Source organism: Sesamum indicum, linkage group LG11, assembly GCF_026168435.1.
Source record: "Sesamum indicum cultivar Baizhima isolate 11 linkage group LG11, ASM2616843v1, whole genome shotgun sequence".
Classification (NCBI taxonomy): domain Eukaryota; kingdom Viridiplantae; phylum Streptophyta; class Magnoliopsida; order Lamiales; family Pedaliaceae; genus Sesamum; species Sesamum indicum.
Window position 1 is genome coordinate 16,068,713 of NC_142667.1, and position 25,557 is coordinate 16,094,269.

Below are 25,557 nucleotides of genomic sequence, written 5' to 3' on the forward strand. Positions count from 1 at the left end.
TATTGTCTGAGCCCGGGTTCGAACCGGGGACCTCTAGTGTGTGAGACTAGCGTGATAACCGACTACACCACCCAGACGGTGTTGAGACTTGAGAAAGTTAAAATTTTAATAAACCAAATAATGATGGAATTAAATTATGAAATAAATTTTCATCTACAATAGAATACTTGCTTTTGACATAATTAATGGGCCTGTTCTATTGAATTACAGTCTTGGCAACAGCTTCTGCCATACGCCTCCATAATACATATCTTGTTCACAAACACATCACTTTTGACATCAAACATTATATCAGAAAAAATAGAACCTGGAAGTCGAAAATAAGGAGAAAATCAAAAGTTTTTCAAATAATTTTAAAAATTAGAAAAAGAAAAATGCAACATGGAAGTTGATGAAAGTGAGAAAAAATAAAGAAGTTGCGAAAATATTTAAAAAATAAATAAAAATTCGAGACACTAAAGAAGTATTTTTTAATAATAAAAGAATATACATAATCATATATCAGCTATTGAAGATTTGTGTGTTTTTAGTTGAACAATACTCAACTTAAATTCGACTGCCATAGATTAAACATATAGAACTTGTTTGGTTGGATTCGTATACGCTGTCAAATGGAAATGACTCTTGATAACATCATAATTTAACTTCCTTTCCCCTATAAGGTAGGTCTGCTCCATTTCCTTTCCCCTAGGGAAGAAGAGGTTTGCAACAATTTGCCCATTGCTCTTCTAAGTTTACAAAACATAGGAGAAGGAACAAAATAAAAATAAATATAAAATTACAAGTCCTCACCTGTTCAAACTACCCCCATGAGGGGTAACAATGGAAGCAAATGTTTGTTATTAAGATTTTTAAATCTTAAAACAACTTCGCTTGTTAAACAAAATATGAGTGTTACATATTCTTAATTCACACAAACAACAATCTTTCTGCTCAATTTCTATTCATAAGACACTGAAAGAAGTAATTTATTTTAGTAATTTTAGTCCATTATATGTTTCAATAAAGTAAATACAACAAAAAATTACATTATATTTGTGTTTCGATCGCTTATTAAAGGAATTAATTATACCATTTCAATAAATAAAAAAATAAATTAATATATTTAATGAAGCTAAATCCAATAGATGATTTTGATAGGTTTTTCGCACATGAGGAATGTCACTAAATCAGTTCTAATGGGTTTGATTGATTATCTAAACTAAACCTAAAAGGTCTGACCATACAAAGTAAAAAAGTTAATGCGACTGCGCCAACAAGAAGTTGCCACGTACCAACAACAACGTTGTCGTTTCCTGTACTGGTTGCGGCACCTCAAAACTGCACTCCACGCGATCGGCACACCATAGCCTCAAGCAAACCATCCAACTCCTTAACCTGCTGCGCCTCCACCTCCATCACCCTAAATAAATAAAAAGCTAACTTTAATTACTCCGAAATTCCAATCATTGAAATTTGTAAGCATATGTCCGCTCTATTACGACTCTTTAAGCAAGCAAACACTATTTAAACAGATCAAAACTCCTCCGGACGGCCTCCATTAATATCTTCCAGTTCCCTCCACCTTCCATCCCCCCTACCCACGACCCTCCGTAAGAAAGCACTATAGGCAGAAGAAAAACCAAAACCCACCTCAAAACAAGTAAATAAATACGTACAAAAAGTTCAGTGGAAAAGGAAGCAAACCAGCGGAAAAAGGGCCAAAACCAACCCAAGTCTACACCAAAACCCGTCATTTTCTTCTTCTCATTCCTCTTACTCTGCTGGTTTGCATCCAAGGATAAACGCAACTTTCCAATGTCTCAATCGACGAGGAGGTATGACGAGGTGGGGGATTATATGGTGGGGAAGCAGATAGGGGCAGGTTCGTTCTCGACGGTGTGGCATGCTCGCCACCGCGTCCATGGGACTGAAGTGGCGATCAAAGAAATCGTCACCGCTCGATTGAGTCCTAAACTGCAGGAAAGCCTTAAGTCGGAGATTTTTATTCTTAAGAGAATCAATCACCCTAACATTATCCGCTTGCACGACATGATCGAGGTTCGCGGCTGCTCTCTCTGTCGGTTTTGTTTTGTCTTTTTCTTCAAAGTGAAAGAATTATATGTGAAGCAAAAGATGTGAAGTGAAGAGAGTAGGTTCTTATTGTCTGATTTATGTTTTGTTGATTTTATTCTGTTGGAGTGATGAACTACTTGGAGTTGATTCTAGTGTTCTTGGAGTTTAATGCATTTTTTTTGGGAGGGGGGGGGTGTATTTTGATTATGAAGTAAAATTATGTAGTTTGTTTTTCAGATGAATGCACATGTAGGACACTGAATTTGTTATTGTATTAGGAGATGATATACTTAAGTTCTGTAATTTTGCTCTGACGAAAGTCATTATTGTGTTGCATGGCTGCTTTAGTACTAGCCAGCTAGAGGAGGCTAATGAACAGAAGGACTAGATGGAAACCAAAATCCGATAGAGAATTTAAAAGGAACAAGTAAAGCCAGGATTGTATAGTCGCAAGTGAAATGAACAAGTGTTCTTTTCCATATGGTCAATGTTATTATCAGTTATAGGCTGTTTTTCGTGATTGCCGGCTTGCGTATGCACACTTTACGTCGACTAGTTATTTCTATCATGATTTGTTCTGATGTTGTTGGCGCCTTTAATCCTAGAAAAAGCCGGCAACGGTTAGCTCTATAACAGAACACCGAAGAAATATTGTTTTTTAATCTAGCATTCTTTTGGCGGATATTTTCACCAATTGCGGCTTCAGATAATTTCTGCTTGCTGGTGGGTATATAAGATGGAATAAATCATGTGCTCTGGCATTTTTGGGAAACATCAAGCATGATGTTATTTTTGCATTACCTTTTTCCATGTCGAATTTCAATGGTTGGTAAAATACAACATGCCTTGAGTTCATTGGATATATATAAAGAAAAGTTGAGCACGAACAGATTTTGGGCATCGTAATCATTTTAAATTATAGAAGTATTTCTTACTATAAGTTAGGTAATGTTTTTTGAGTAGTAATTGATGGAAATAAGTTCTATTATGTGTAACTAGGAACCTGGAAAGATGTATATTATTTTGGAGTACTGCAAAGGGGGTGACCTTTCGATGTATATTCAACAAAGCCAAGGAAGAGTTCCCGAGGCAACCGCAAAGCACTTTATGCAGCAACTAGGTATCCCTTGTTCCTACTCTGTATTTCTATTTTTCTGCTTCATTCCTTGCATAATTCAGAGGTTTCTTTATGCTCTAAATGATGCAGCGGAGGGTCTGAAAGTTCTTCGTGAAAACAACTTTATACACAGGGATTTAAAGCCACAGGTCTGCCTTGAAACCAAACCTTAAACTTCATCTATTTTCTTGTTGCTAATATAAATATTTGAACTTAATACACAGTTCTGTTAGATGGCTCATCAAAGACGAGCAACCATGTGGCAGAATTCAGGAACTCAATTCCCTATTAAAATTTTCTGATTCTTTCCATGAACGCCACCAAAGTTTATGCTGGTTTCACATTTCTGTCGACCACCCCCACTCCACCCCAAAAAGGAAAAAAAGAAAAGAGATTTTGCTAAGTAATATTGCCTATTGTCAGATTTAGCCAGTAGAAAAACATCCGCTTTGCATAAAAAATACGTGAACTTTCTTTCCCATAATCAATATAGCTAAAGGTTTCTACATATAGAATATTTCTGGTCATGAGTTATTCTGAAGCATCAGTTATTGTAAATAATAAGGGGAAGGCAATCTCTAAGTTTATCATCTGCAGTTTCTCATTGAATGCCTGAAGTTTGATGACTGATAAAATTTTAGAAGGGCTTCATCCGTTAGTGTGAACATTGCAACTCCATAAAGGTATTTGGTGCGCTCAAGCAATGATAACTTGCAATGGAGTACTTTGTTTCAAGCTTGCTTACTATTAACTTTCCTCGGATGTTCTTAAGTATAGTTGCCTTCTTCACTAGAAATATTTCTGTTTCATCAATCAGGCTTTCATCTTTGTGCACCAGTTCCAGATGTAATGATAATATAGATGGTCATATGAACTGAAAATTGCATTTTCCTGCTTCTCATTTCTGGACAGAATCTCCTCCTTTCCACTGATGGTGACAACTGTATCTTGAAGATTGCTGATTTCGGTTTTGCAAGGTATAGCTATTTTCTCTAATATACTGGCTTTTAAGTCCACTAGCCTCATTCTGGATTAGTTCAATGCGTTACATGCTATTTTCTACATTGGCTGTTAATAAAGTATCTGCACCAAAATGTTTCTTACAATGTTGAATATGCAACCTGTGCCATTGGACATCTGGCCTGGAAGGAACAAACGAAATTTATTGATGGTACAGTTTTTTCTTTTCTAAATCTTTCTTATCGGAGAGAGACATTAATTTTATGCTGTTCTTATCGGCCATTCTTGTTTTAGATAGTCACATGAGTCAGCAAATTAACATAAAATTATGTTTGGATTTGGATGACTTAGCTGCTCATGATTTTTCAAATCCATGATTACAAAGTTGCTGCACTTGTTTGGAACTTTAATATGGTTTGCAAACCTTGTAGCAACTATCTGCAGCTTTATCTTTTATCTTTATGATGGATCTGATATCCAAACTACCGGAGTCATTTGAAATGATTGCTCCGTATCCTTCATCAAACACTGGATCCAGAAGTGTTGTGTCCTCAGGCTTGGGCTCAACTAGTATCCTACAAAGTATTTTTCGCTTTAGTAATATGTATTAGAAAATAATAGTGTGTTTATCCTTGGAATGTGCTAAGAGACATAGGCATGATTGCTTGTTGAAAGCTTGAAATTGCAGCTCAGAAATTCCTTTTCCTTCTGCCAGATCTCTACAACCTAGAGGCCTTGCGGAAACTTTATGTGGTTCACCACTGTACATGGCTCCAGAAATAATGCAGCTCCAAAAATATGATGCTAAGGTGAGATTGACTTTACATATTTCATACACCAATCAAACAAATCCTTTATTTATTTTGATCCAGTAATGCAGGCAGATCTGTGGAGTGTTGGCACCATCCTTTATCAACTTGTAACTGGGAAAACTCCGTTTACTGGAAGTAACCAGATACATGTATGTTTCTTCTTTCTTTCTTCTTGCAACTAAAAATAGATATCTTTTTGGTTTTTTCCTGATTTTTTCTGGTGGCAAAATCATATTTCAGCTGCTCCAGAACATCATAAGGTCAACTGATTTGCAATTTCCACCCGAGGCCAAGCATTTGAGTCCTCACTGCACGGATTTGTGTAAGAAATTATTGCAGCGTAATCCAGGTATTCGACTTGGTTAACTACTGTGGCAATCTTGCAGTTTTTTTAGCTGAAGTCCATGTTCTTGTTAGCTGTTAACTTCAGAACCTTGTTTGTTCAAGGAAGTTGTTCTGAGGTTAATCCTTGACAAGGTTCTTCTTACTAAGCTATTGCGGTATGAAATTGGCATCCCACCCTTTACTGTGGTTTCCCACAAAGATCAGTTATCTGGATTGTCTGATGGCTAATATTTGAATGTCAGAATTTGTGGTGTTGTATTCTTTATTTTATCTGAAGTTTGCATCTATTGGTTGTCATACCTTGGCTGAACAGTGGCGCGGTTGACATTTGAAGAATTTTTTAACCATCCATATCTATCTCAAAAGCAACCTGATGGATCCATCAGGTAAGTGACATCTACATGTTTGAATTATCTTGAGAATATAAGCTCTGTGCATATTTGGATATAGTCTTCATATTTGGTTTCAGAAACAGGCAATCAGAAAGAGTATTAGGTGGTTTTCCTCCTGCTGAGAGGAATACAGGAAAAACTTTGAAAGAAGATTGCCTACCATTCAGTCTACGAAACCTCTCCAGCAGCCCTGATGGCAGTACATCTTTCCATAGTAGGTACACATGAAATCCATGTATGGATTTTCTCTTGATTCAAAGCCTGATCAGAGGGATATTCCTATTCTTGCAGACAAAACACAATTTTCCAAGTATAGTTATGCCCCACACAAAACCGAAATTACAGGGTCCAGTCTTGGCAGCCGCTGTCTTTCAGAAGGAAACCTGAGAGAATCTCTTAAAAACACAGGCCTTGAATTACTAGACAATCACCCAAAAGGTACTTAACTTAATTATCTTTTATGTTCTTTTTTTATTTGGACCATCCAAAAGCTTTCTTTCTAGGAGATATTTATTTACTTATGTCTAGTTTGCATTGACTTGATAGTCATGGATTCGCTGGAGTCAATCGTCCAGGATTATGTAATCGTCTCTGGTCCTCTTATGGACTTATCATCTTTGGCACATGCTTCTAAGCCAAGTCATTTTCCGTCCAAAAGTGGCAGTTCATCTCTTTATTCTGGAAATATGAACTCCACACCAAGTGCTTCAGAGCTAATAATTGGTGGAGCAACTGGTATAGTTGATTACACTGGGGTTATTGAACATCGACTTTCTGCTCCTGGGATTTCACAAGGATCAATGGATATAGCAGACACTTTGGAGCAACCATTAACTGACTGCATGACACTGATCAGTTCATTGCAGTGCTCTGCAGCTGCCATTACAGAATTAGTGAATGACAAGGTACCTCACTGAACTTTGTCTTAACCATATGCAAACTGAAAATTAGAAGTCGACTTCGCCGGCAATTTTCTTGAATCTCGAAACTCACCTTTCTCCATTAGTAGCATTGGTTTTATATACTAATGTCTGTGTTAGGTATTGGATTTTTAAGGTTTCAAAAATGTTGCATACCTGTCCAAAGTTGGCCCTAACATTATCCTTTCCGCACAAGATGTTGCTTTGAGCTCTTCTAAGCTCTATTTTCTACTGTTTAAAACATTTTACAAAGTTGCCATCAATGTTATTTGAACCACCAAAACTTTTGAAACAACCGCTTTCGTGCTATTATTATATTATCAGTAAATTCTGTTATTCAAAACGAAATACTAATTGTGAAAAAGAACTACCCTATAGGAGAAAGGGATGGTAGGGGACTTGTTCGCCTCCTATTATATGCAAGGAAAAGATGATACTCTGAAATATTTGGCTTTGGAAAGTATTCATAACTTCAGCTAAATTCACGGTGTCATGTGTTTCTTATGAAATATTTGTAATCCGAAAGATGGTACTCAAGATTAACAGATCAAACACCCTTAATCTAAAAGAGCCCTTAGTTTTAAGTATCTTTTGGGCAGCCTGCCAATGGTGGTATGGTCTTTTATGCCTTATTTCATCTTATCCGGTGGATCTTCTTTATGGTTCAAACTGTTTACTGAATTATAGCGTGCTTCTGCTGTCATTGTTCAAATTTGGAGTGAAAAGATGTTCCTGTCATCCTATGTGATTACATTGTGCCAATTGAGCATCAAATCCGCGGTAGAAGTTGAACGTAGTCTAGTGTAAGTCCCTTGTGTTCATTGTCAATCCATTGTGACCTTTCTAATTTAAATTGTCCTCATCTTTTTTATCCTCTGCTGACATAGCCTGTCTTCTAATGTTGCTAATACCATTTCATACTAATAGAAGTGGCTACCATTTCTAGATTGAAGGAGGAAAGCATCTAGAAGCCTTTTCAGTTCAGCTTGTAGTTCTTGCTATTTGGAAGAAAGCATTGCATATTTGTCATGCTCATGCGGCTTCAGCTACTGAAGGGCGTCCAAGCCAACAGAGAAGATTCAGAGAAGTCTCTAAGGTTCAGTACAGTCCAGATTCCCAGAAGTCCCATGATTCGGCCAATGCACAGGGGCAACTTGATATCTATGCAGAGATAGAGAGAGCATTTCTTCATGAAGTTGGGCACGCTGAGGAACTTGCTGAGCTAATAGAGCCGGGTATAATATGGCAGTTAGATGCCTTTCATTTTATAACCTACATTCCTAGTCGGTCATTGGTAGCAAATTATGCTCTCTTTATGATTTGTCCATGTGCTATTGCTACATGTTGTAAATTTGCTATATGTTGTAGATTGTGCCCATGATGTTTTGCAAGTTTACTTATTTCAGGGAATATGGAGATGCCAGATGCAATGGAATTAATATATCAGTCTGCCCTTGCTTTAGGCAGACGTGGAGCTGTAAGTACTTTTTTTTTCTCTTCCTCTGCTAACAGTTTCCGTGCTAAGTTCCATAATAAATCAACACCAACTCTCTGTTTTAGAAGAACCATGATGAAAAATACATTATTTAATTTTAATTTCTTCATGAGTTAGGTATCACCTTACTTCTGGCTTACAATGAATGTGCTACCCTGGAATCTGGAGTATATTGCATATTTAAATGTTGGAAGTGTGTCTAGATGAACAATTCAATGGGTTTGGCTCATAGCTAGTTGCATGAGATGATCATCTTTGACTGATTTACTATTGGAAAATAGTTTTAATTTCTTCATGAGTTAGGTATCACCTTACTTCTGGCTTACAATGAATGTGCTACTCTGGAATCTGGAGTATATTGCATATTTAAATGTTGGAAGTGTGTCTAGATGAACAATTCAATGGGTTTGGCTCATAGCTAGTTGCATGAGATGATCATCTTTGACTGATTTACTATTGGAAAATGATAAGCTTGCATGATAACTATATTGAAATTCTCTGTAAATTGGCTTTATTGTCATTAGTTAATGTTTGTTATAGATCAATTAGTAGTACCCCATTTCCAATTGAAGATTTTTATTTCATGAAACTGTTCTAACTTTTATTAAATGGAAATAGTGGTAATAGAATAGGATGCAAGTTGCTTCAGGTCCAGCCAGGATTACGTTAGAGTAAATTATATAAACTTGATGTTAGAATTGTTGAATCTCATGATCTTAGCAGGCACTAGCCTAGGTATTTTATTCAAGAGGAGAGCCAAAATACTTCTACAGTGCAAGGTTAATTGCTGGAGGGTTTGGAATGAATAGGATATTGGTTGACAAACATGCTATCGTCTACTAGAGCTCCTAACCAATAGAATGAAGTTACTACATTTTTCTTTGAAATATTTCAGGGCCTATCTGGAGGCTAAATTAATGTCATTTTATGCATGGTTTGCAGGTGGATGAATATATGGGTGATGTCGAAAGTGCGGTCGTTTTTTATTCAAAAGCAGTGTGTTTATTACTGTTTCTTCTAAAGGAAGCAGCATGTCTCATTGTGAATCCTCCATTTTCCCTCACAAACTCAGATCGGTATCGTATTCAGAGCTACATTGATGTCCTCAATAACAGGCAAAGCATTTCACGGTCTCAAAGAATGGTTGTGTTAAAGGCTGAGGATCAGTCCTGCACTACTTAAAACTGGTGATGATAAATTCTGTATTTTTTTAATTTTTTTATTATTATTATTTTTTGTATAGTAATTTTTTGTGGGGTTGAGGGGAACCAATTGTTAAGCATGTGGAACAAAAGTATGTTGATATTCACATGAATTTGACAGGATGCTCAAAGTACAAAGTTGATAAAGGCGCCGTTTCTTGGAGGGTGTATTAATTAAATTATATCCGTGGTCCTTGAATAATCCCCCATTAAGGACCACGACAGTTTGGGACCCCAAAACTTAAGTAAAGAGTTTCTGTTTTGTCTATGAGATTGTTCTTTTGTACAGTGAGCGTGTTAATTTTTCTCTCATCGACGATTCTACTTTTAACTACTACTTGCAATCTGGATTTGAGATTGTCTTAGAACTATATCCCAAAATTCCATGTGGCTGGTAGATAAGAATTGTTGTATCATGAGGTTTTCTGTGAAGACACAATGTAATTTAGTCAAAACTCCTTGGATTTGGATCAACAAACTTTGCCAGATGGTTTACCTTTCTTCATCCATAGGAGAAAGCTTTTGCGGCAATCGTCTTGGTTGGTCCAACCTCTTCTTCCCAACCCAAACTACCTTCTCTTTAAATCATAATTTCAATAATCTTCCCCAGCCCAAAGTTTCTGTAACATTGAGCCTGAAACAATGATCACATGCTTTCAACCACCGAGGCTAAGCCTTGAAGATGATTCAGCTGTCCTCTTCTCAACATCCGACTCGCCGGAGGAGTCCACCAGTCAGTCTTCCTCCTGTAACCACTCCCCCCTGCAGCAACACCCCAACCAAACAGCTTATAAGCTAAGTGTAACTAATCTATCGTACACTATTAGGGAAAAAGCATGGGTATCCAGCCTGATTTTCCGTGGTGTGAAGCAGAAGCCAGTGAATATCCTGAAATCAGTCTCTTTCACTGCTAGAAGCTCTGAGATTCTCGCAATTGTTGGCCCAAGCGGCACAGGTAAGTCTACACTCTTAAGAATTGTTTCTGGCAGGATAAGAGACAGAGACTTTGACCCCAAGAGTATTAAACTCAATGATAATGCAATAACAAGCCAACCGCAGCTGAGGAAGATATGTGGGTTTGTAGCTCAGGAGGACACTCTGTTTCCTCTTCTCACAGTGAAAGAAACCCTAACCTTCAGTGCCAACTTTAGGCTCAAGGAGCTGAGTGGCAGAGAGAGAGAAGCTAGAGTTGAGGGCCTAATGCAAGAGCTCGGTCTAGTACATGTAGCCGACGGTTTTGTTGGAGACGGCGAGAATCGAGGGATTTCAGGTGGAGAGAGGAAAAGAGTGTCCATTGGGGTAGACATGATCCATGACCCACCAATTCTTCTTCTGGATGAGCCTACTTCTGGGCTCGATAGCAGCTCTGCCCTTCAAGTGATCGGCTTGCTTTCATCCATGGCCAGAACCAAGCAGAGAACCATAGTCTTGTCTATTCACCAGCCAAGTTATAGAATCATTCAACAAATACCCAATTTCTTGATCCTTTCTCAGGGCTCAGTCGCCCACCATGGCTCACTCCAAGAGCTAGAGCTAGCCATTACAAGACAGGGGTTCAAAGTCCCACCCCAGCTAAATCCCCTGGAATTCTCAATGGAGATTATCTCCATTCTGGAGGACTCGTATTCTAAAAGCCACCCCTGTGAAATAGACAGAAAAGAAATATGTCCCTCCTATTCAACGCTGCAGATAGAACTAGCCTACAAGCAAACCACTGTTGATCCATTTCTTTCAAGACTGTTTGAAATAACGGTGCTCTGCCTGAGGTTCTGGAAAATAATCTATAGGACAAAGCAACTATTGTTGGCACGGACAATGCAGGCTCTTGTTGGAGGGTTCGGTCTCGGGAGTGTTTACATGAGAGTAAGGAAAGATGAAGGAGGAGTTGCGGAGAGGTTAGGCCTTTTTGCATTTAGTCTCAGTTTTCTTCTTTCATCCACAGTCGAAGCTCTGCCCATTTACCTTCAAGAACGCCAAGTTTTAATGAAAGAAGCATCCAGGGGTGCCTACAGGATTTCATCATACCTAATTGCCAATACCATAATCTTCCTCCCATTCTTATTCATAGTAGCGATCCTTTTTTCTGTCCCTTTGTACTGGATCGTGGGACTGAACCCCGCTGCTTCTGCTTTTGCTTTCTTCACGTTTGTGGTTTGGCTTATAGTGCTGATGGCCAGCTCTTTAGTGCTCTTTTTGAGTGTTATATCTCCAGATTTTATATCTGGGAATTCTTTGATCTGCACTGTTCTTGGTGCCTTCTTTCTATTTTCAGGCTACTTCATTCCAAGGGAGTTCATTCCCAAGTACTGGCTTTTCATGTACTACGTTTCGCTTTATCGGTACCCTCTGGATTGTCTGGTCATTAATGAATATTGGAGTGAAAGAAATGAATGTTTTTCGAGAGGGGTTGGGGATAATTTATCAGAATGTTTGCTTACTGGGAGAGAGGTCTTGAAGAGAAGAGGATTGGATAAAGACACAAGGTGGATCAATGTCGGGATTATGTTGGCATTTTTCGTGTTTTATCGACTACTTTCTTGGATTATACTCTTGCGCAAGGTATCAAAAACGATGTTGTAATTCTGAGATGTTGAGAATGTTATACGTTTCTTCTGATGTAATTTCTAAACATTCAGTTGTATGACAACCGACATTTATAAATACAGTAAAACCTCTATAAATTAATACTCTATAAATTAATAAACTCTGTAAAATAATAAAATCTTCCGGTCCCGACTTGGGCCTTTGTAAAAAATTATCAAATTCGATAAAATAATAAGATAATAATTTTTTGAAAAATTCCTTTATAAATACTAGGTCCCATTAAAACTCTAAATTAATAATTCATAAATATTACAATTATAAATATTATAATAATTTGCTAAAATATGAAGTCTGTAATGCTTTACGCATTTTATCATTCATGGATGATGTTGCGATACCTTTTAGATGAGAAGACATGGTTAGGTGTCATGCATGAATATATTTAATTGGCTATAATAATTATTTAAGTGCAACGAATTACTGTAATCATATATATTTAAGTAATTTCAATGAATTGATACATGCGTCTATGAATATAATAGTTAATTGTATACAATAAATTGATACTATATATAAATATATTTAATTAGTTACAAAGAATTGATTGATGCATGAATATAATCAATGAAATATATATTAATTCATTTATTTTCAATAATATGTACTAAATTTGCTGAATTTAAAAAGTCTCTCTTTTAATTAATAGAATATTAATTTATCGATAAATTAATATCTCTCTAAATTAATAAAATTTCATGGTCCCAACGTTATTAATTTATAGAGGTTTTACTGTATACTATTGATTTAAAAGTATATTTACTGCAACCTATACTGAAATTACACTTTTAACACAAGCACCATAATACTGCAGAATTATGCTAAAACAAAGCTTTATAATGGTGTGAAATGGTATAAATTATTGTAAAGAAGATAGGCTGTGAAGGTTTGACCGAATTAAGCAATTTGGTATCAAATTTTACCTCTTCAAAAGGAATTGTGATATAGAGCAGACCCGAACAGGACACATTGTGTGGTTTTTTATGTCAAGTTGATTCAGAAAATCGTTTATGGTCCTTACTAAATTAAAAAGTACTGATTTTGATCGCAATCACTGACTTCAAATTCTTTGCTGACTGTTTCACAGGAAGGAAGACCTCAGTTTGAGTCTTGTGATTAATTCTAATAACTCGTGCAGACTAGTCTTCTTCCCATTTGACGCAACGTAAAACAGAAAATTGGACATGTCTATATTAAGCACTTCTAGAAATTTTCTGAAAGAATAAACTCTTCTGAAATAAAAATGGCTGATGCAGCTTCAAGCATTTAATTCGATCTTGTGTAAGCGGGCCCGTTCCTGAGGGTAGGGAGTCTAGGACGATGGCCTACCAACCCTTAGGGAGCCTCCATCCCAAAGTAGTGTATTATACATATATAAGAAAAAAAAATCGCTTGCTACTTTTAAAAAAGTAGCAAAGTTATAGTTATCATCGTTCAATTAAAACTATAATAAAAAAGATATAGTCATGTATCAACTATTTTATATATGCTTTATTAGGGGCTCTTTTTTCTTACTCATCCTAGAGCTACCAAAATGTCAGGAATGGGTCTGTGTGTATGTTGTTAGTTGCATCATATAATTCTCTCTAATGCAAAGTCAACTTTCTGTAGCTGGAACTTGGAAGTAATGTCTCATGACATTGTTTCTTTCTGCTCTGTTATAATTGATTTGCAGGCTTCAAATGATGATTTTGTTTTTTTTTTTGGAAATAATACTGCAGACAAGTTGGCCAATTCCGTTGAGCCGCCGGGTCCTTGTCAACGCATCATTTTAATATTCTTCTTTATATTGAATTAAATAACACGCCCGACTCCAAGGTGATCAATTGCTGATGGAGCTGAATTGTCAATTCTTTCTCTATTCACATAAATACACACCACTCCTATATCAGTTTCAATTGGCAGATACTTCATCCAGTTAGAGACTGAAACTTTCTCCAAAATGAGAAGCCTTATTATTGAATCTCTTTATCTTTTCTTCTTATTAAGCTCTTTGTCCTCCTTTCCTGTTGCAACTTCAAGAGCTAATTTCCAGTTGAGGAGGGGTGACTCTATATCTGTCGGAAAAGAATCAGGTTTTATCACCTCCCCTGATAATTCTTTCACTTGTGGTTTCCATAGCTTGGGAACCAATGCCTACTGGTTTGCAATATGGTTCACCAATTCCAGTGACAAAACCATTGTTTGGATGGCTAATCGTGACAGGCCGGTCAACAGCAAAGGCTCAAAAGTAACGATCAGACGAGACGGAACAATGGTCTTGACGGATGTGGATGGCAGTGTTGTATGGCAGACTAATACTACTACTACTGATGTTGCTGCTGCTGAGCTTCTTAACACGGGAAACCTTGTTTTGAAGAACCCACGAGGTGAAATTCTCTGGCAAAGTTTTGATTTTCCCACCGATACTCTTTTGCCTTCTCAAAGATTCACCAAAAATACTAGATTGACATCTGTATTAAGAAAGGGGAGTTATGAATCAGGCTACTTCAATTTGTATTTTGGTAGTGACAATGTTTTGAGGTTGATATCTGACAGCCCAGATACATCAACCACCTATTGGCCAAATCCGGATTTTGATATTTACACAAATGGTAGAACAAATTATAACAGTAGCAGAATAGCAGTTTTAGATGATATGGGCAGGTTTTTTTCAAGTGATCTGTTGCATTTTAATGCTTCTGATTTGGGTTACGGGATAAAGAGGAGGCTGACAATGGACTATGATGGGAATCTGAGAGTCTATAGCTTGAGTGATTCGACAGGGCTTTGGGATATAACATGGCAGGCTCTTGCACAACCTTGTAACGTTAAAGGTGCTTGTGGAAGAAATGCGATATGTGTTTATGCACCGGAACCCGTGTGCACATGTCCTCCTGGATTTGAGGCGAACAATCAAAGTAACTGGAATGATGGATGCAAGGCTACATTCGACCAAACTCTCGTAAATTCCCGACGAGTGAAATTCCTGGAGATCCCTCATGCTGATTACTACGGTTTTGATCTGAATGCAACAAGTCCTGTTACATTTGAAACTTGCAGGGATATCTGTCTGGAGGATTTTCGTTGCCAGGCTTTCAGCTACAGACTATTGGGTCAAGGTTTCTGTTTTGTGAAGAGTGCACTGTTCAATGGCTATGCCTCTCCAGATTTCCCTGCTAGTATATATATCAAACTACCTGAGAGTTTGGAGACATCAAAGCCTGATATAGTTCATGCCCCCCCCACGACTTGTGAATCTAACGAGGCAGAAATTGTTGTGGGCTCTCCTTCTATGTATGATTTCAGGAACAAGAGGGTAAGATGGGTGTATATCTATTCATTTGCTGTGGCACTGGGGGCTATTGAACTGATGTTTGTACTTATAGGCTGGTGGTTTTTGTTCAGAAAGCACGGAGTTCCAGCTTCTGTTGAGGCTGGATACCGAATGATATCAGGTCAATTCAGGTGTTATAACTACTCGGAGCTTAAGAAAGCAACCAACAATTTCAAGGAGGAGCTAGGACGGGGAGGCTCCGGCGCTGTTTACAAAGGTGTTTTATCCGACGAAAGAGTCGTGGCGGTTAAGAGATTGGGCGACATTTTTCAAGCACAAGACGAGTATTTTGCAGAAATCAGCACCCTTGGGAAGATCAATCACATGAATCTTGTAAGAATTTGGGGGTTTTGTTCGGAAAGAAGGCACCGGCTGCTGGTCTATGAATACCTCGAAAACTTATCACTGGACAGGCATCTTTTCGGGCCCAACTTCCTGGGATGGGAACAAAGATACGCAGTGGCATTAGGCACAGCAAAAGGTTTGGCCTATCTCCACCATGAGTGCCTCGAATGGGTTATCCATTGTGACGTAAAGCCGGAAAACATACTTCTCGATGGTGAATTCCAGCCCAAGATTGCTGATTTCGGGCTGGCAAAACTGTCGCAAAGAGAAGGCCCTGGTTCAGAATTCACTAGAATCCGGGGGACAAAAGGGTACATGGCTCCTGAATGGGCGCTAAACCTTCCAATCACAGCAAAAGTGGACGTTTTCGGATATGGAGTGGTGATCCTGGAAATGGTGAGGGGAATAAGGCTTTGTAATTGGGCGGTGGAGGAGGACGATGATGAGCAAGAAGCAGCTCTTACGAACTTTGTGCGGAAAACTAAAGAAAAGATGAAGAGCGGGAACTCATCTAATTGGGTGGAAAGTGTTGTGGACTCGAGATTGGAGGGCAAATTCAGCAGAAATCAGGCGGTCACGTTGATTCAAACCGGCATTTCTTGCGTGGAGGAAGACAGAAACAAGCGGCCAACCATGGCTTCTGTAGTGCAAACATTGCTGGAATGTGAAGATGAGACTCAACTTTGATGGGCAATTACAGTATTCATCTGCGCACTACCCATTCTTGTGTAAAAATAGTTTTTTATTCGGAAGTGAAAATTTTATTGCAAGTGGTCATACTAACTGCATTCATTATAGCTATAGTTATGTAAGTATTAAATGTGATGGTACTTATGATAAAATTACACTACGAACTTGTTAAAAAATCTAATTCCCAAAATTTTACTCACAAAGTTGATGAATTTTAGTTATTTGTGCTATATTCGTCTCCCTATTTATACAATTAGCACCCCATAAACTTAGACACCCCTAATTATTACCGAACATTTCAAAGGCGTAGTCAACATGAGTATAGTGGATATATAGGTTCAGACTATTGGAGTCCACGAAGGTCCGCTGATGACCCTTTCTTGCAAGGAATAAACAGTTTTACTATTGAAACAAAGATTCAAATTCATCATTAGAGTCAGTACTTTATCGCTTTGTTATCGGCCCATCTCCGGAATGGTCCGAAATATGTTTAATATTTTAGCCTCAGGAAAATAAACGTCATTCTTTGGCATAAATATATGTATATATATATACACATATATACATAAATTTATATAAAAGAGATATTTGATAATAAATAGAGACTTTTGTCTATCAAAACACAATATTTATATATACATATATATAAGAGACATGATTTGGCAATATTTGATAATGAACAATAACTTTATCTTTCAAAATACAACATTAAATATAAAATATTTATTTAAACTATTTTAGATTATCTTTAAAAATAAATTCAAACATACACACTATTTCTAACACATATGTTGGATATCAACCAGATAGAAGAAAAACCAGATGCCAAAACCTATCAACTATTACAACATATCAATGGGTCCTAAAACCCTTAAACAAACAATATTACAGAATACAGTAATAAAAGAATGAAATACAGAAATATTCTACAAATCTAAAACTAACAGAGAACAGAAAATAGCTCAAAGAAAATGGGCTCATATAACCAGATCTATAGTCATTTTTGCCCAAGAATCACAAAGTCCCAACAACCTATCGCGATTGTTAAAAAAAATACCCAAAACCACAAAGACATAAGACCACGAATGAGCATTAGGTTTTCACAAAGAAAAGTTCACTAAGAACTTTTTATCGAGAGAGAAGAAGAAGAAGAAGGAATCAAGATTTCAGGCTCACTTATTTCTCCAAAAGGAGACTGAGGATATTTATAAAGTAGGATATTGATTGTCGAAAGGAATAACCAAGAGAGAAGACAACGATGGAGAAAACCAAGACCAGAGAGAGTGAGAGAGAAGAGAACGAGGAGGCACTGGAAATCGGGTTAGGATTTTGACTAAGTGAAAGAAAGAGACACCAAATTTAAAACGGTGGAAACGGATTGGACAAATAGAGGAGTAAAAAACATGGATTGAACGTTAGTGAAGAACCAATCATCCAAGTGATAGATGAAGGAGGCTTGGGCTTGGGCTATAAGGGCAAATGGTCCACAAGATTTTTTCACAACATACTTATTTATATATTTTTTATTTTTATCTCTGTATTTTCATAAAATACAATAAAACTCTCAAAAAAAAAAAAAATCTAAACACTATAAATAAATCTTATTTAATTAGGACTGAACTCATTCTTGTGTTCTAGATATATATGTTTTGTCCTATTTGGATTTAGATGATTACAAGGGATTTAATTGAATTCATATATTTTTGAATATTTTTTTCAAGAAAGTTCAATACATAAATTTAGGAGCTTCAAAAACAAAATATTAAAATTTTATAAAATTTGTATAAAATGTGAAAAAGACCGAAATAAATACTAACATATGATTCTTATTAGGTGTAAAAGATGAAGCTTATTCTTACAAATATATTTTAAGATATTATTATTATTATTATAATAAGTATTATATTCTGAAAATAGCGAAATTTATGAGATGATTGAAACAAAGGAACACTAGAAAAAATAAAAACCAAAAAATTAAAATTGAAACCCTACAAGTGCGCACGTGTGTAGACATCTCTCACGTGTGGAACACATACGTGTGGCGGACGAGCCGCCACTTCCAGACACAAGTCTCTCTCACTCACTCCCTGCGTCACTCGCTTGTAGGGAACGGCGTCGCCCACCTCTCTCCATTTCTCTCATTTACTCACATTTTCTTTTCAGTAGAGAAAAGGAATCGAGCCGCCGCCCACACCGTGTCTCGCCAAGCTCTTCCGGGTAAAGATTTTTGCTTAATTTCGAGCTTTTAATCCCCTTTTTGCAACAAATTTCCAGCCTTTTGTATGTATGATTTTTTATATATAATATATGTGTATTTCTTTTGCAGCATATCCGCCGCCAAGAGTTAGAACTCGTGCTGGGCATTTGCTACAATTTGTCGAACTTTCAGTAGTTTTGATTCAGTTAAATTGTTGAGTTTTCTTACATGGCGGGTTGTTCGTCAAGTATTGGAATAGCCCATTTCAAGAATTCGGAAAACGAGGTCGTTCTTCCAAGGTGCTTTAGCTCCAAGAGTCTGGCAGCTGCTAAGTTTCCATGTTTCGGTATTAATGGAACTAGAACAAATGGGCATTTCCTGTGTAAAAGAATAAGGCAGAGACTTGTAATTGTAAATATAATGAACCCTGAGGCTGAGCCTCAATCAAGTATAGCGGCGACTACCATAACTGAACGAGGTGACATTGGTTTCGCGGGAAAAGATGCTAAGGTTATTGAAAGGAATTATGTTTGTGGTGACGGGGATTCCATTGATGGGAGTGGAGGGGACGGAAAATTTTCAGGTGGCGGAGGTGGTAGTGGAGGTGGGGATAACGACGGCGACGATTATGAAGAGAAGGAGTTTGGCCCAATATTGAAGTTTGAGGAGGTGATTAGAGAGACCGAGGCAAGAGGGGCAAGTCTTCCTGCTGATATGTTGGAGGCTGCCAAGACCGTGGGTTTACGCAAGGTGCTTCTGCATAGATATTTGGATTTGCAGGTAAAATTTGTGCTGAATGAATGTTACTCGAGCAGATGATAAATATTTCAGTCAGCCTTTGGTATGCTAGTGATGGTCTTGTAATTTGAGACTGCAGGGGTCAGCGTGGCCACTCGGGTTTCTAATGCAGTCCTCTGCTATGCTCAGGAACAGGATGTTGGCTGATCCATCATTTCTATTCAAGATTGGAACTGAGGTTTGTGAAGCTTGTTTCTTGTAACTTTGTCCATCTGCAAAGCACATTTAGTGGGTAAATGCACTTGCATGAAGGGCGAATCCACTATAAGCACTTGTTTCAAGTATCACACCAGTTTACATGGTTTGCTAAGATGTTTAGATATCTCTTCATGAAAAGGTAGCTGCCCAAGAGGTCATGACTACTGAATACTGCTTGAAATGCTCATTGGTCTTGGCTATAATACAAAACTAAATATTTTTGGCATTTTCTTGCATATTTTTATTCAGTGCATTTATGATGTGAGAAATCTTTTTCCATCTGCAGATAGTTATTGATTCCTGCTGTGCAACGTTTGCGGAAGTCAAAAAGAGAGGGAAAGACTTCTGGGCAGAATTTGAACTGTATACTGCTGATCTCCTAGTTGGGGTGGTTGTTAATGTTGCTCTAGTTGGGATGTTAGCTCCATATGCTCGAATTGGACAACCGTCTGCATCTCAAGGATTTTTCGGTCGTATGCAGAGAGCTTATGCTGCACTTCCTAGCAGGTATCTGCTTCATATCAAAAGCGTATATAGTTCTTGAATTTTGGTAACAATAGTCGGTACACAGTATCACATCTGTACAAGTCGCTCACATGTTTCTTACTCATGTCTTGAACTGCTGTGCACTATGAACTCCTTAACTTCTGAATTCTATGATATAGTGTTTTTGAAGCAGAAAGACCTGGGTCTAGATTTTCAATAAACCAGAGGATTGCCACCTATTTCTATAAGGTAACAGATGCATCTGCCGTAAAATAGGCTAGTTGCATGTTATCTGCATAAGGATATCTTAGGTGATAACAAATATATTTACTCCTGAAACTCTCTTAAGCTGATCAGTTTTACTTTCCTTTTCCTTGTCTTATGTTGTCTTTTTCAGGGAATTTTATATGGATTAGTTGGGTTCGGATGTGGTATTATTGGTCAAGGAATTGCAAACCTAATAATGACAGCCAAACGGTATGTTTCTGCTAAAAGATACTGTAAGCATGCATATAAATACATCAGAGATACATATTGAATGAGAGAAACAATTGTTAGAACATGAATGTTGGAATTACCAGGCTGCCTTCGAGCGGGTGTGGCTTCACCAAATTTGTATTGAGTTTATGTTTCATTTGGGTCTAATTATGATAGTGATCCAATAAGTTGGATCTAAATTATTACTTCTTTTTTTCCCAGTTATCTGAACGGGTGTCTAGTTTAATAGTTCCAATCATGTTTTCCATGTCATCAACATTTATACTTGTGATAGTTTTAAGTTACACTACATGAATATTCCTGTTTCTAATAAAAGCAATTTTATGTGTTTCAGGAGCATTAAAAAATCAGAGGATGACATTCCAGTTCCACCTCTTATAAAGAGTGCAGCACTTTGGGGTATAACTTGCTTCCTTGCCTTTATGATTGGAATTTTGTCACTAGAGAAATGCGAGTTCCATGCATCAAATCTTTATTTGGCCTTTTACTATGGAACTTATCAGCTACTGTTTTTAGTGTAAATACATAGATATCTTTTCCAAGCACTGCATAATTATATCAACTCCCCAAAGTTGCAGTATAAAGCATCCGGCTTCCCGTATATCCTGGCACTTTCACCCTTTCAACTAGAATATTTACTATTGCTTCACAAACTTACTACATATTTTACCCAAAAAAGAAGCAATTAGATGATGATGTGATAAATGGGATTTACGTGTTGAATAAATTCGGTGAAAATTTGCCCAACTGCAATTTGAGGTCCTAATTCAAGTTCTGATGCATATCTTTTATGTGTATAGTAAGATGGTAAAGGGATTTTTCCCAGAACCCTATTTTGGCTGTTCTTATGTTCATTACAATTTCTTGTGCATCTGATCCTTATCTTCTGCTAAACCATCTTCTCTTCGCAGGTGTTTTCCTGGCAGTGTCTTCCAACACTCGCTATCAGATTATCAACGGGTTGGAACGTTTAGTTGAAGCATCTCCATTGGCAAAGAAGGTTCCACCTGTTGCAATGGCTTTCACAGTTGGTGTGCGATTCGCCAACAATGTCTATGGTGGCATGCAGTTTGTGGATTGGGCTAGGTTGACAGGTGTGCAATGACTAAATAAGAAGCATAGAAACATGGCCGCATGGGGTTCTGAATCTTCTGAACCGCGGGAAATCCTTTGAGCGTTTCTTTGTATGTTGTACTTCAAGTTGGGGGCAATTTGTGTAACCCCAGTAGTATCTTTTTCTTAAAAAAAACTGCCTTTGCCCGATTATTACGGTTATGTTGTTGACTTGATTATCTCTGAACCTAATGGTAATATGTTGGAATATCTCAAGGTGTGGCAATGAATCCAAGTCGATTTGCTTTATAAAAAGAATATACCATTGAACTTCTACGAAATTGTACGATGGGATTACACCAATTGTCTTGATTATGGAATATCATTAAAAATAGGAATTCGCTTTATATAAGGATTCCTGCAATAATTTCCAATTTGGAATGAATCAATCATCAAGTTGTTATCTGATTAAACAAAAAATGTGTTCTTTCATTGCTCAAGAATCTTGATTATCAAAAAATATGATGATCATCCTACAAGAATCGAAGAGAAAATTGAAAATTCCTTTCATGTCATACTACTCTTATCCATATGATCCATAATCGAATATTTTGAAAAGAAAAAACAATAAAAGCTTATTGCATATCAAATTCGAGGTGGCATGCAAAGGATGGTGTAATTGGGAGGAGTTATGGTTTGTTCCAAGAATGGTGAAGCTGAGCTAAGCAGGCATATATCTTGACTCGGTTGCCATATTTGGCAAAATCTGCAAGAATATCAGCTGCAATAAACCTGGAAAGCAAAGCGACCATCCTCCTTATGAACCCTGGCTGGGAGAGATGAAGTAACTTGACAAGGCTTTCTGAATAACCCGACTCAGCATTTATTTTCATCTGATTGGTTTTGGGGATAGTACACATTAATTGAACTATTCGGGCAAACCAAGAATGAGGGAATCTAATTAAAGGGTATTTGCTTCTGAGCCTGGTTCCTTGTTGCAACCCTCCCCAGTCAGTAGTCCCTCCCAGCTGCAATATGACATGTGTTCTATTCTTGTACGGCTAAGCCCTGAATAATTCGGTCAATGGTCAAATCCTGGAATCCTCAGTCACTGGAACCCTGTGGCTGTACCGGATTCTCTCACTCAATTCCTTCCCCTTTAACGGCTACTTTTTTACCTTCCCGCCTTTTTTCTTCTTTCTCTCGCCCTCCCTCAATTCTTGTATTAATATATTTATAATACACGAGACCAGACCTCTCACACCCTTTCTTTCCCCTTAGGCCTTAAACCAATTCCTCCTCTTTGCAAATTCACAAAAGAATGTTCATACCGCCATCTCCTCCATTGCCCGATTTTTTCTTTTCTTCCTTGAAACCCTTTTGATATCCATCAAGAAAGATTTTTTTTTTTTTTCTTGAAACCCTTTTGATTTTCATCAAGAAAGTTCTTTTCTGTGATTTAAGCCATTTAGTCATTCTTCAAGAAAACAAAACAATCATGACAAAAATCGACGCCCTCCGTCGTTTCCTCTTCCCCTGCATCAGCCACACCAATTCCCCTAGTCGTTCTCCACCAACCACCACCACCACCAGCAACGCCACCACCAAGAGACGCCTCAGCACTTCCCTTCGTGACGATCCAGAAAATCCTGAAGACAATCAAGAAACCTCCTCCTCCTCCTCACCGTCCACCCCCAACATCCCTACCCCATTCGCGCCGCCGCGCTGCTCCCGGACAATGGTGATCGGCACCATATTCGGCCACCGCAGAGGTGGGCACGTGTGGTTTTGCATACAACAAGATCGCCTCAGCACCACTCCCGTTCTTCTTCTCGAACTTTCAATTCCCACCTCCACTCTCATTCAGGAAATGGAATGCGGGCTAGTACGCATAGCCCTCGAGTTCAACGCCGGAGAGTCTGCCGATTCAGAGCTGAGCAGCTGCCCCTTGCACTCGGTCCCCCTCTGGACGCTCTTCTGCAATGGAAGAAAGCTCGGTTTCGCGGTTCGGCGAAAGGCAACGCAGCAGAACAGAATCTTGCTTAAAACCATGCAGAATATAACAGTTGGGGCGGGTGTGATTCCATGTGGGTCTGGGTTCGGATCCGGGTTGAACTCGGAGGAGATCATGTATATGCGGGCCAACTATGAGCGTGTTGTAGGGAGTGCGGACTCGGAGTCCTTCCATTTGATCAACCCTGATGAAGGTCCTGGTCAAGAACTCAGTATTTTCTTGCTCAGGTCAAAATGATTTATCAGCTTTTACAGCGGAGGTAATTTTGGCCGCAAGATTAGAAAGTTTTTTCAGAGATAAATAGCTCAGCTTTCTTTTACTGAGGTTTAAGTGATGTTATGAATGAAAATTCGGTGGTGGTTTGAAGAAGGGATAATTCAGGCAGTAGGAAGATGAAAAGTTTGGTGTGAATAAGTCGTTGTGGCTTTTCTTGGGGGATCACAAAATTTTGGGTTTTCTGATTTCTGGGATTTTCGTTTGTCAAAGCTTTGAAAACTGCGGTTTTCTTGCTTCTTCACTCCTGGAATTCTCAATTTCTGGGAAAACAAGGCTTGGAAAATCTGCTGACCGAGGTTAAATTTATTGTTTACCTTCTGCGAGAAAAGTAGGCTAGATTACTATTGGTTGTTAATATCCACCCATGTAAGAGAGAATTTTTTCTTTTTCCTTCCTTGTCTCGGCTTTGGTTAGAAATTGATTCATGTATCTGCATCTTTCTTTAACGTTCCATTCTTTGTTTACATTGTTTGGTTTGTACTTGAAGAACGAACATATTGGCCCTTTTGGCAATAAAATAATTCAGCAATTTCTTGTCCATTTATTATGATCCATCTCTCTTTTGCTTTTTCTATTGTTGTAATGAGGTGTGTGCTATAAGAACAGAATGCTTTTGGATATTATACTTGATTGCGGGTATCATATCTATGTGATTGTAAACTTTAAACATGTACCAGGACACAATAATGCAAGATTCTCAGTGAGTTGTCATTCAGTGTGACAATTTGCTCTTGTGTTTGATGTTTCATCTCTAACTTGTTATAAATACGAAGTATGAAAAGAGCATTTTTTCAAGAGAAAATGCTACTGATCTTTTCTAAAAGCAGAATATCGTCTTTAGATTGGACTGTTTGGCAAATCATACATGATATTCCTAGAATTTTGAATGACAGTTATGCTTCAGTAGGCTGAATTTCGTCCTGTCGATGCTTTACTTTGATTCTGGAATGCTATGCCTGGAAATGGTTTAAATCTGCAAACAGTTGCTACATTTTCTCTTCATATATGCAGCCTAGACAGTTATTGATAATAAAGATTAGGCTTTCCAGACATCATGTAGATTACTACTCTATGGTTTTCTATTTTTCTTCATAGAAATCGAGGAATCGCTCTGGATTTACCTGTTGAGAGTGATACTATGTCGAGTTTTACAAACCAACCAATGACTTTAGATTTGAAGAATTAATCATGGATTTCAGTTACAATCCTTTTCTTATTTTTGATGATATATTAATACTCTCCACATAATCTAGCTCCTTTGAAATGTGCAGTGACCCTTTTTCAGGCCAGGCCAAGCCAAATTGATAGGATTGGCCACAAAAAAGAAAATGCCAGATTCAATATACCCCCATCATGTTCGAAACTTCAAAAATCTTTGTGTACAGCTATTCCTCTAATTAAAATTTTGGACCACTTCCACTTTAAATTACAATTGGCCTGAAACTTTGCATTTTTTCAGGTATAACTAACATTGCCGATGACAGGTCTTCCTGTATTGGTCATTGGGCTTAAATTGTTTCTTGTCTTCATTTTCATTTAACGACTTGAGATAATCAGGAGTTTACATCATGGTATAAACATCTCCGGTTTTGTGGCATAGCAGAAAAGTGAACTGAAATTAATAGACCTTTGTTACAGCTGCTGCATTCCGACAGCTTAGTGTACCCAATGCTTCTGGTAGCGAAAGTAATTGATGTCTTTCTGTTTTCTTTTTTCATGTGTGTTCTGTGAAGCATATAGCAGCAAACAAGGAATCTAAGAATAGTTAGGCCAAAACTCTACTTACC

The 25,557-nt window shown here is 37.8% G+C and overlaps 5 protein-coding genes and 1 non-coding gene across 6 annotated transcripts; 5 read left to right on the forward strand and 1 right to left on the reverse strand.

Annotated features, from left to right (window-relative positions):
* Positions 1 to 3: 3 nt before the first annotated feature.
* Positions 4 to 77, reverse strand: TRNAV-CAC (transfer RNA valine (anticodon CAC)). Its single transcript has one exon. It is a non-coding gene; the product is annotated as a tRNA-Val (tRNA).
* Positions 78 to 1,356: 1,279 nt separating this feature from the next.
* LOC105174491 (serine/threonine-protein kinase ATG1c) lies at positions 1,357 to 9,566 on the forward strand. The gene is given in 14 exon segments (XM_088875562.1): positions 1,357 to 2,040; positions 3,055 to 3,175; positions 3,263 to 3,321; positions 4,085 to 4,149; positions 4,848 to 4,941; positions 5,013 to 5,093; positions 5,185 to 5,293; positions 5,603 to 5,675; positions 5,759 to 5,904; positions 5,907 to 6,119; positions 6,228 to 6,586; positions 7,548 to 7,836; positions 8,008 to 8,078; positions 9,039 to 9,566. Coding segments are annotated over 14 exon segments (2,163 nt in total). The 5' UTR covers positions 1,357 to 1,797; the 3' UTR covers positions 9,279 to 9,566.
* A 150-nt stretch (positions 9,567 to 9,716) lies between these two features.
* On the forward strand, positions 9,717 to 11,964 carry ABCG23 (ABC-2 type transporter family protein). The gene has a single exon (XM_011096616.3). It carries the CDS (start codon positions 9,941 to 9,943, stop codon positions 11,876 to 11,878), a length of 1,938 nt encoding a protein of 645 aa, XP_011094918.1. The 5' UTR covers positions 9,717 to 9,940; the 3' UTR covers positions 11,879 to 11,964.
* A 1,758-nt stretch (positions 11,965 to 13,722) lies between these two features.
* On the forward strand, positions 13,723 to 16,339 carry LOC105174494 (putative receptor protein kinase ZmPK1). Its single transcript, XM_011096617.3, has one exon. It carries the CDS (start codon positions 13,842 to 13,844, stop codon positions 16,245 to 16,247), a length of 2,406 nt encoding a protein of 801 aa, XP_011094919.1. The 5' UTR covers positions 13,723 to 13,841; the 3' UTR covers positions 16,248 to 16,339.
* A 1,966-nt stretch (positions 16,340 to 18,305) lies between these two features.
* LCD1 (reticulata-like protein, putative (DUF3411)) lies at positions 18,306 to 21,750 on the forward strand. Its single transcript, XM_088875157.1, has 8 exons — positions 18,306 to 18,467; positions 18,577 to 19,227; positions 19,325 to 19,423; positions 19,730 to 19,950; positions 20,109 to 20,178; positions 20,327 to 20,406; positions 20,762 to 20,826; positions 21,339 to 21,750. Exons 2-8 carry the CDS (start codon positions 18,676 to 18,678, stop codon positions 21,530 to 21,532), a joined length of 1,281 nt encoding a protein of 426 aa, XP_088731283.1. The 5' UTR covers positions 18,306 to 18,467; positions 18,577 to 18,675; the 3' UTR covers positions 21,533 to 21,750.
* A 377-nt stretch (positions 21,751 to 22,127) lies between these two features.
* On the forward strand, positions 22,128 to 24,288 carry LOC105174720 (MIZU-KUSSEI-like protein (Protein of unknown function, DUF617)). Its single transcript, XM_011096908.3, has one exon. The coding sequence runs from the start codon at positions 22,979 to 22,981 to the stop codon at positions 23,729 to 23,731; it is 753 nt and encodes a 250-aa protein (XP_011095210.2). The 5' UTR covers positions 22,128 to 22,978; the 3' UTR covers positions 23,732 to 24,288.
* Positions 24,289 to 25,557: the final 1,269 nt, after the last annotated feature.

What these genes read in the sequence shown, in the direction of transcription:
- ABCG23 (XM_011096616.3), top strand. Translation starts at nt 9,941, where the DNA reads ATGATCACATGCTTTCAACCACCGAGGCTAAGCCTTGAAGATGATTCA.
- LCD1 (XM_088875157.1), top strand. Translation starts at nt 18,676, where the DNA reads ATGGCGGGTTGTTCGTCAAGTATTGGAATAGCCCATTTCAAGAATTCG. An exon ending in TATGCTGCACTTCCTAGCAG is followed by an intron (nt 19,951 to 20,108) that starts GTATCTGCTTCA and finishes TCTATGATATAG; the next exon opens with TGTTTTTGAAGCAGAAAGAC. An exon ending in CTAATAATGACAGCCAAACG is followed by an intron (nt 20,407 to 20,761) that starts GTATGTTTCTGC and finishes TATGTGTTTCAG; the next exon opens with GAGCATTAAAAAATCAGAGG.
- LOC105174494 (XM_011096617.3), top strand. Translation starts at nt 13,842, where the DNA reads ATGAGAAGCCTTATTATTGAATCTCTTTATCTTTTCTTCTTATTAAGC.
- LOC105174720 (XM_011096908.3), top strand. Translation starts at nt 22,979, where the DNA reads ATGACAAAAATCGACGCCCTCCGTCGTTTCCTCTTCCCCTGCATCAGC.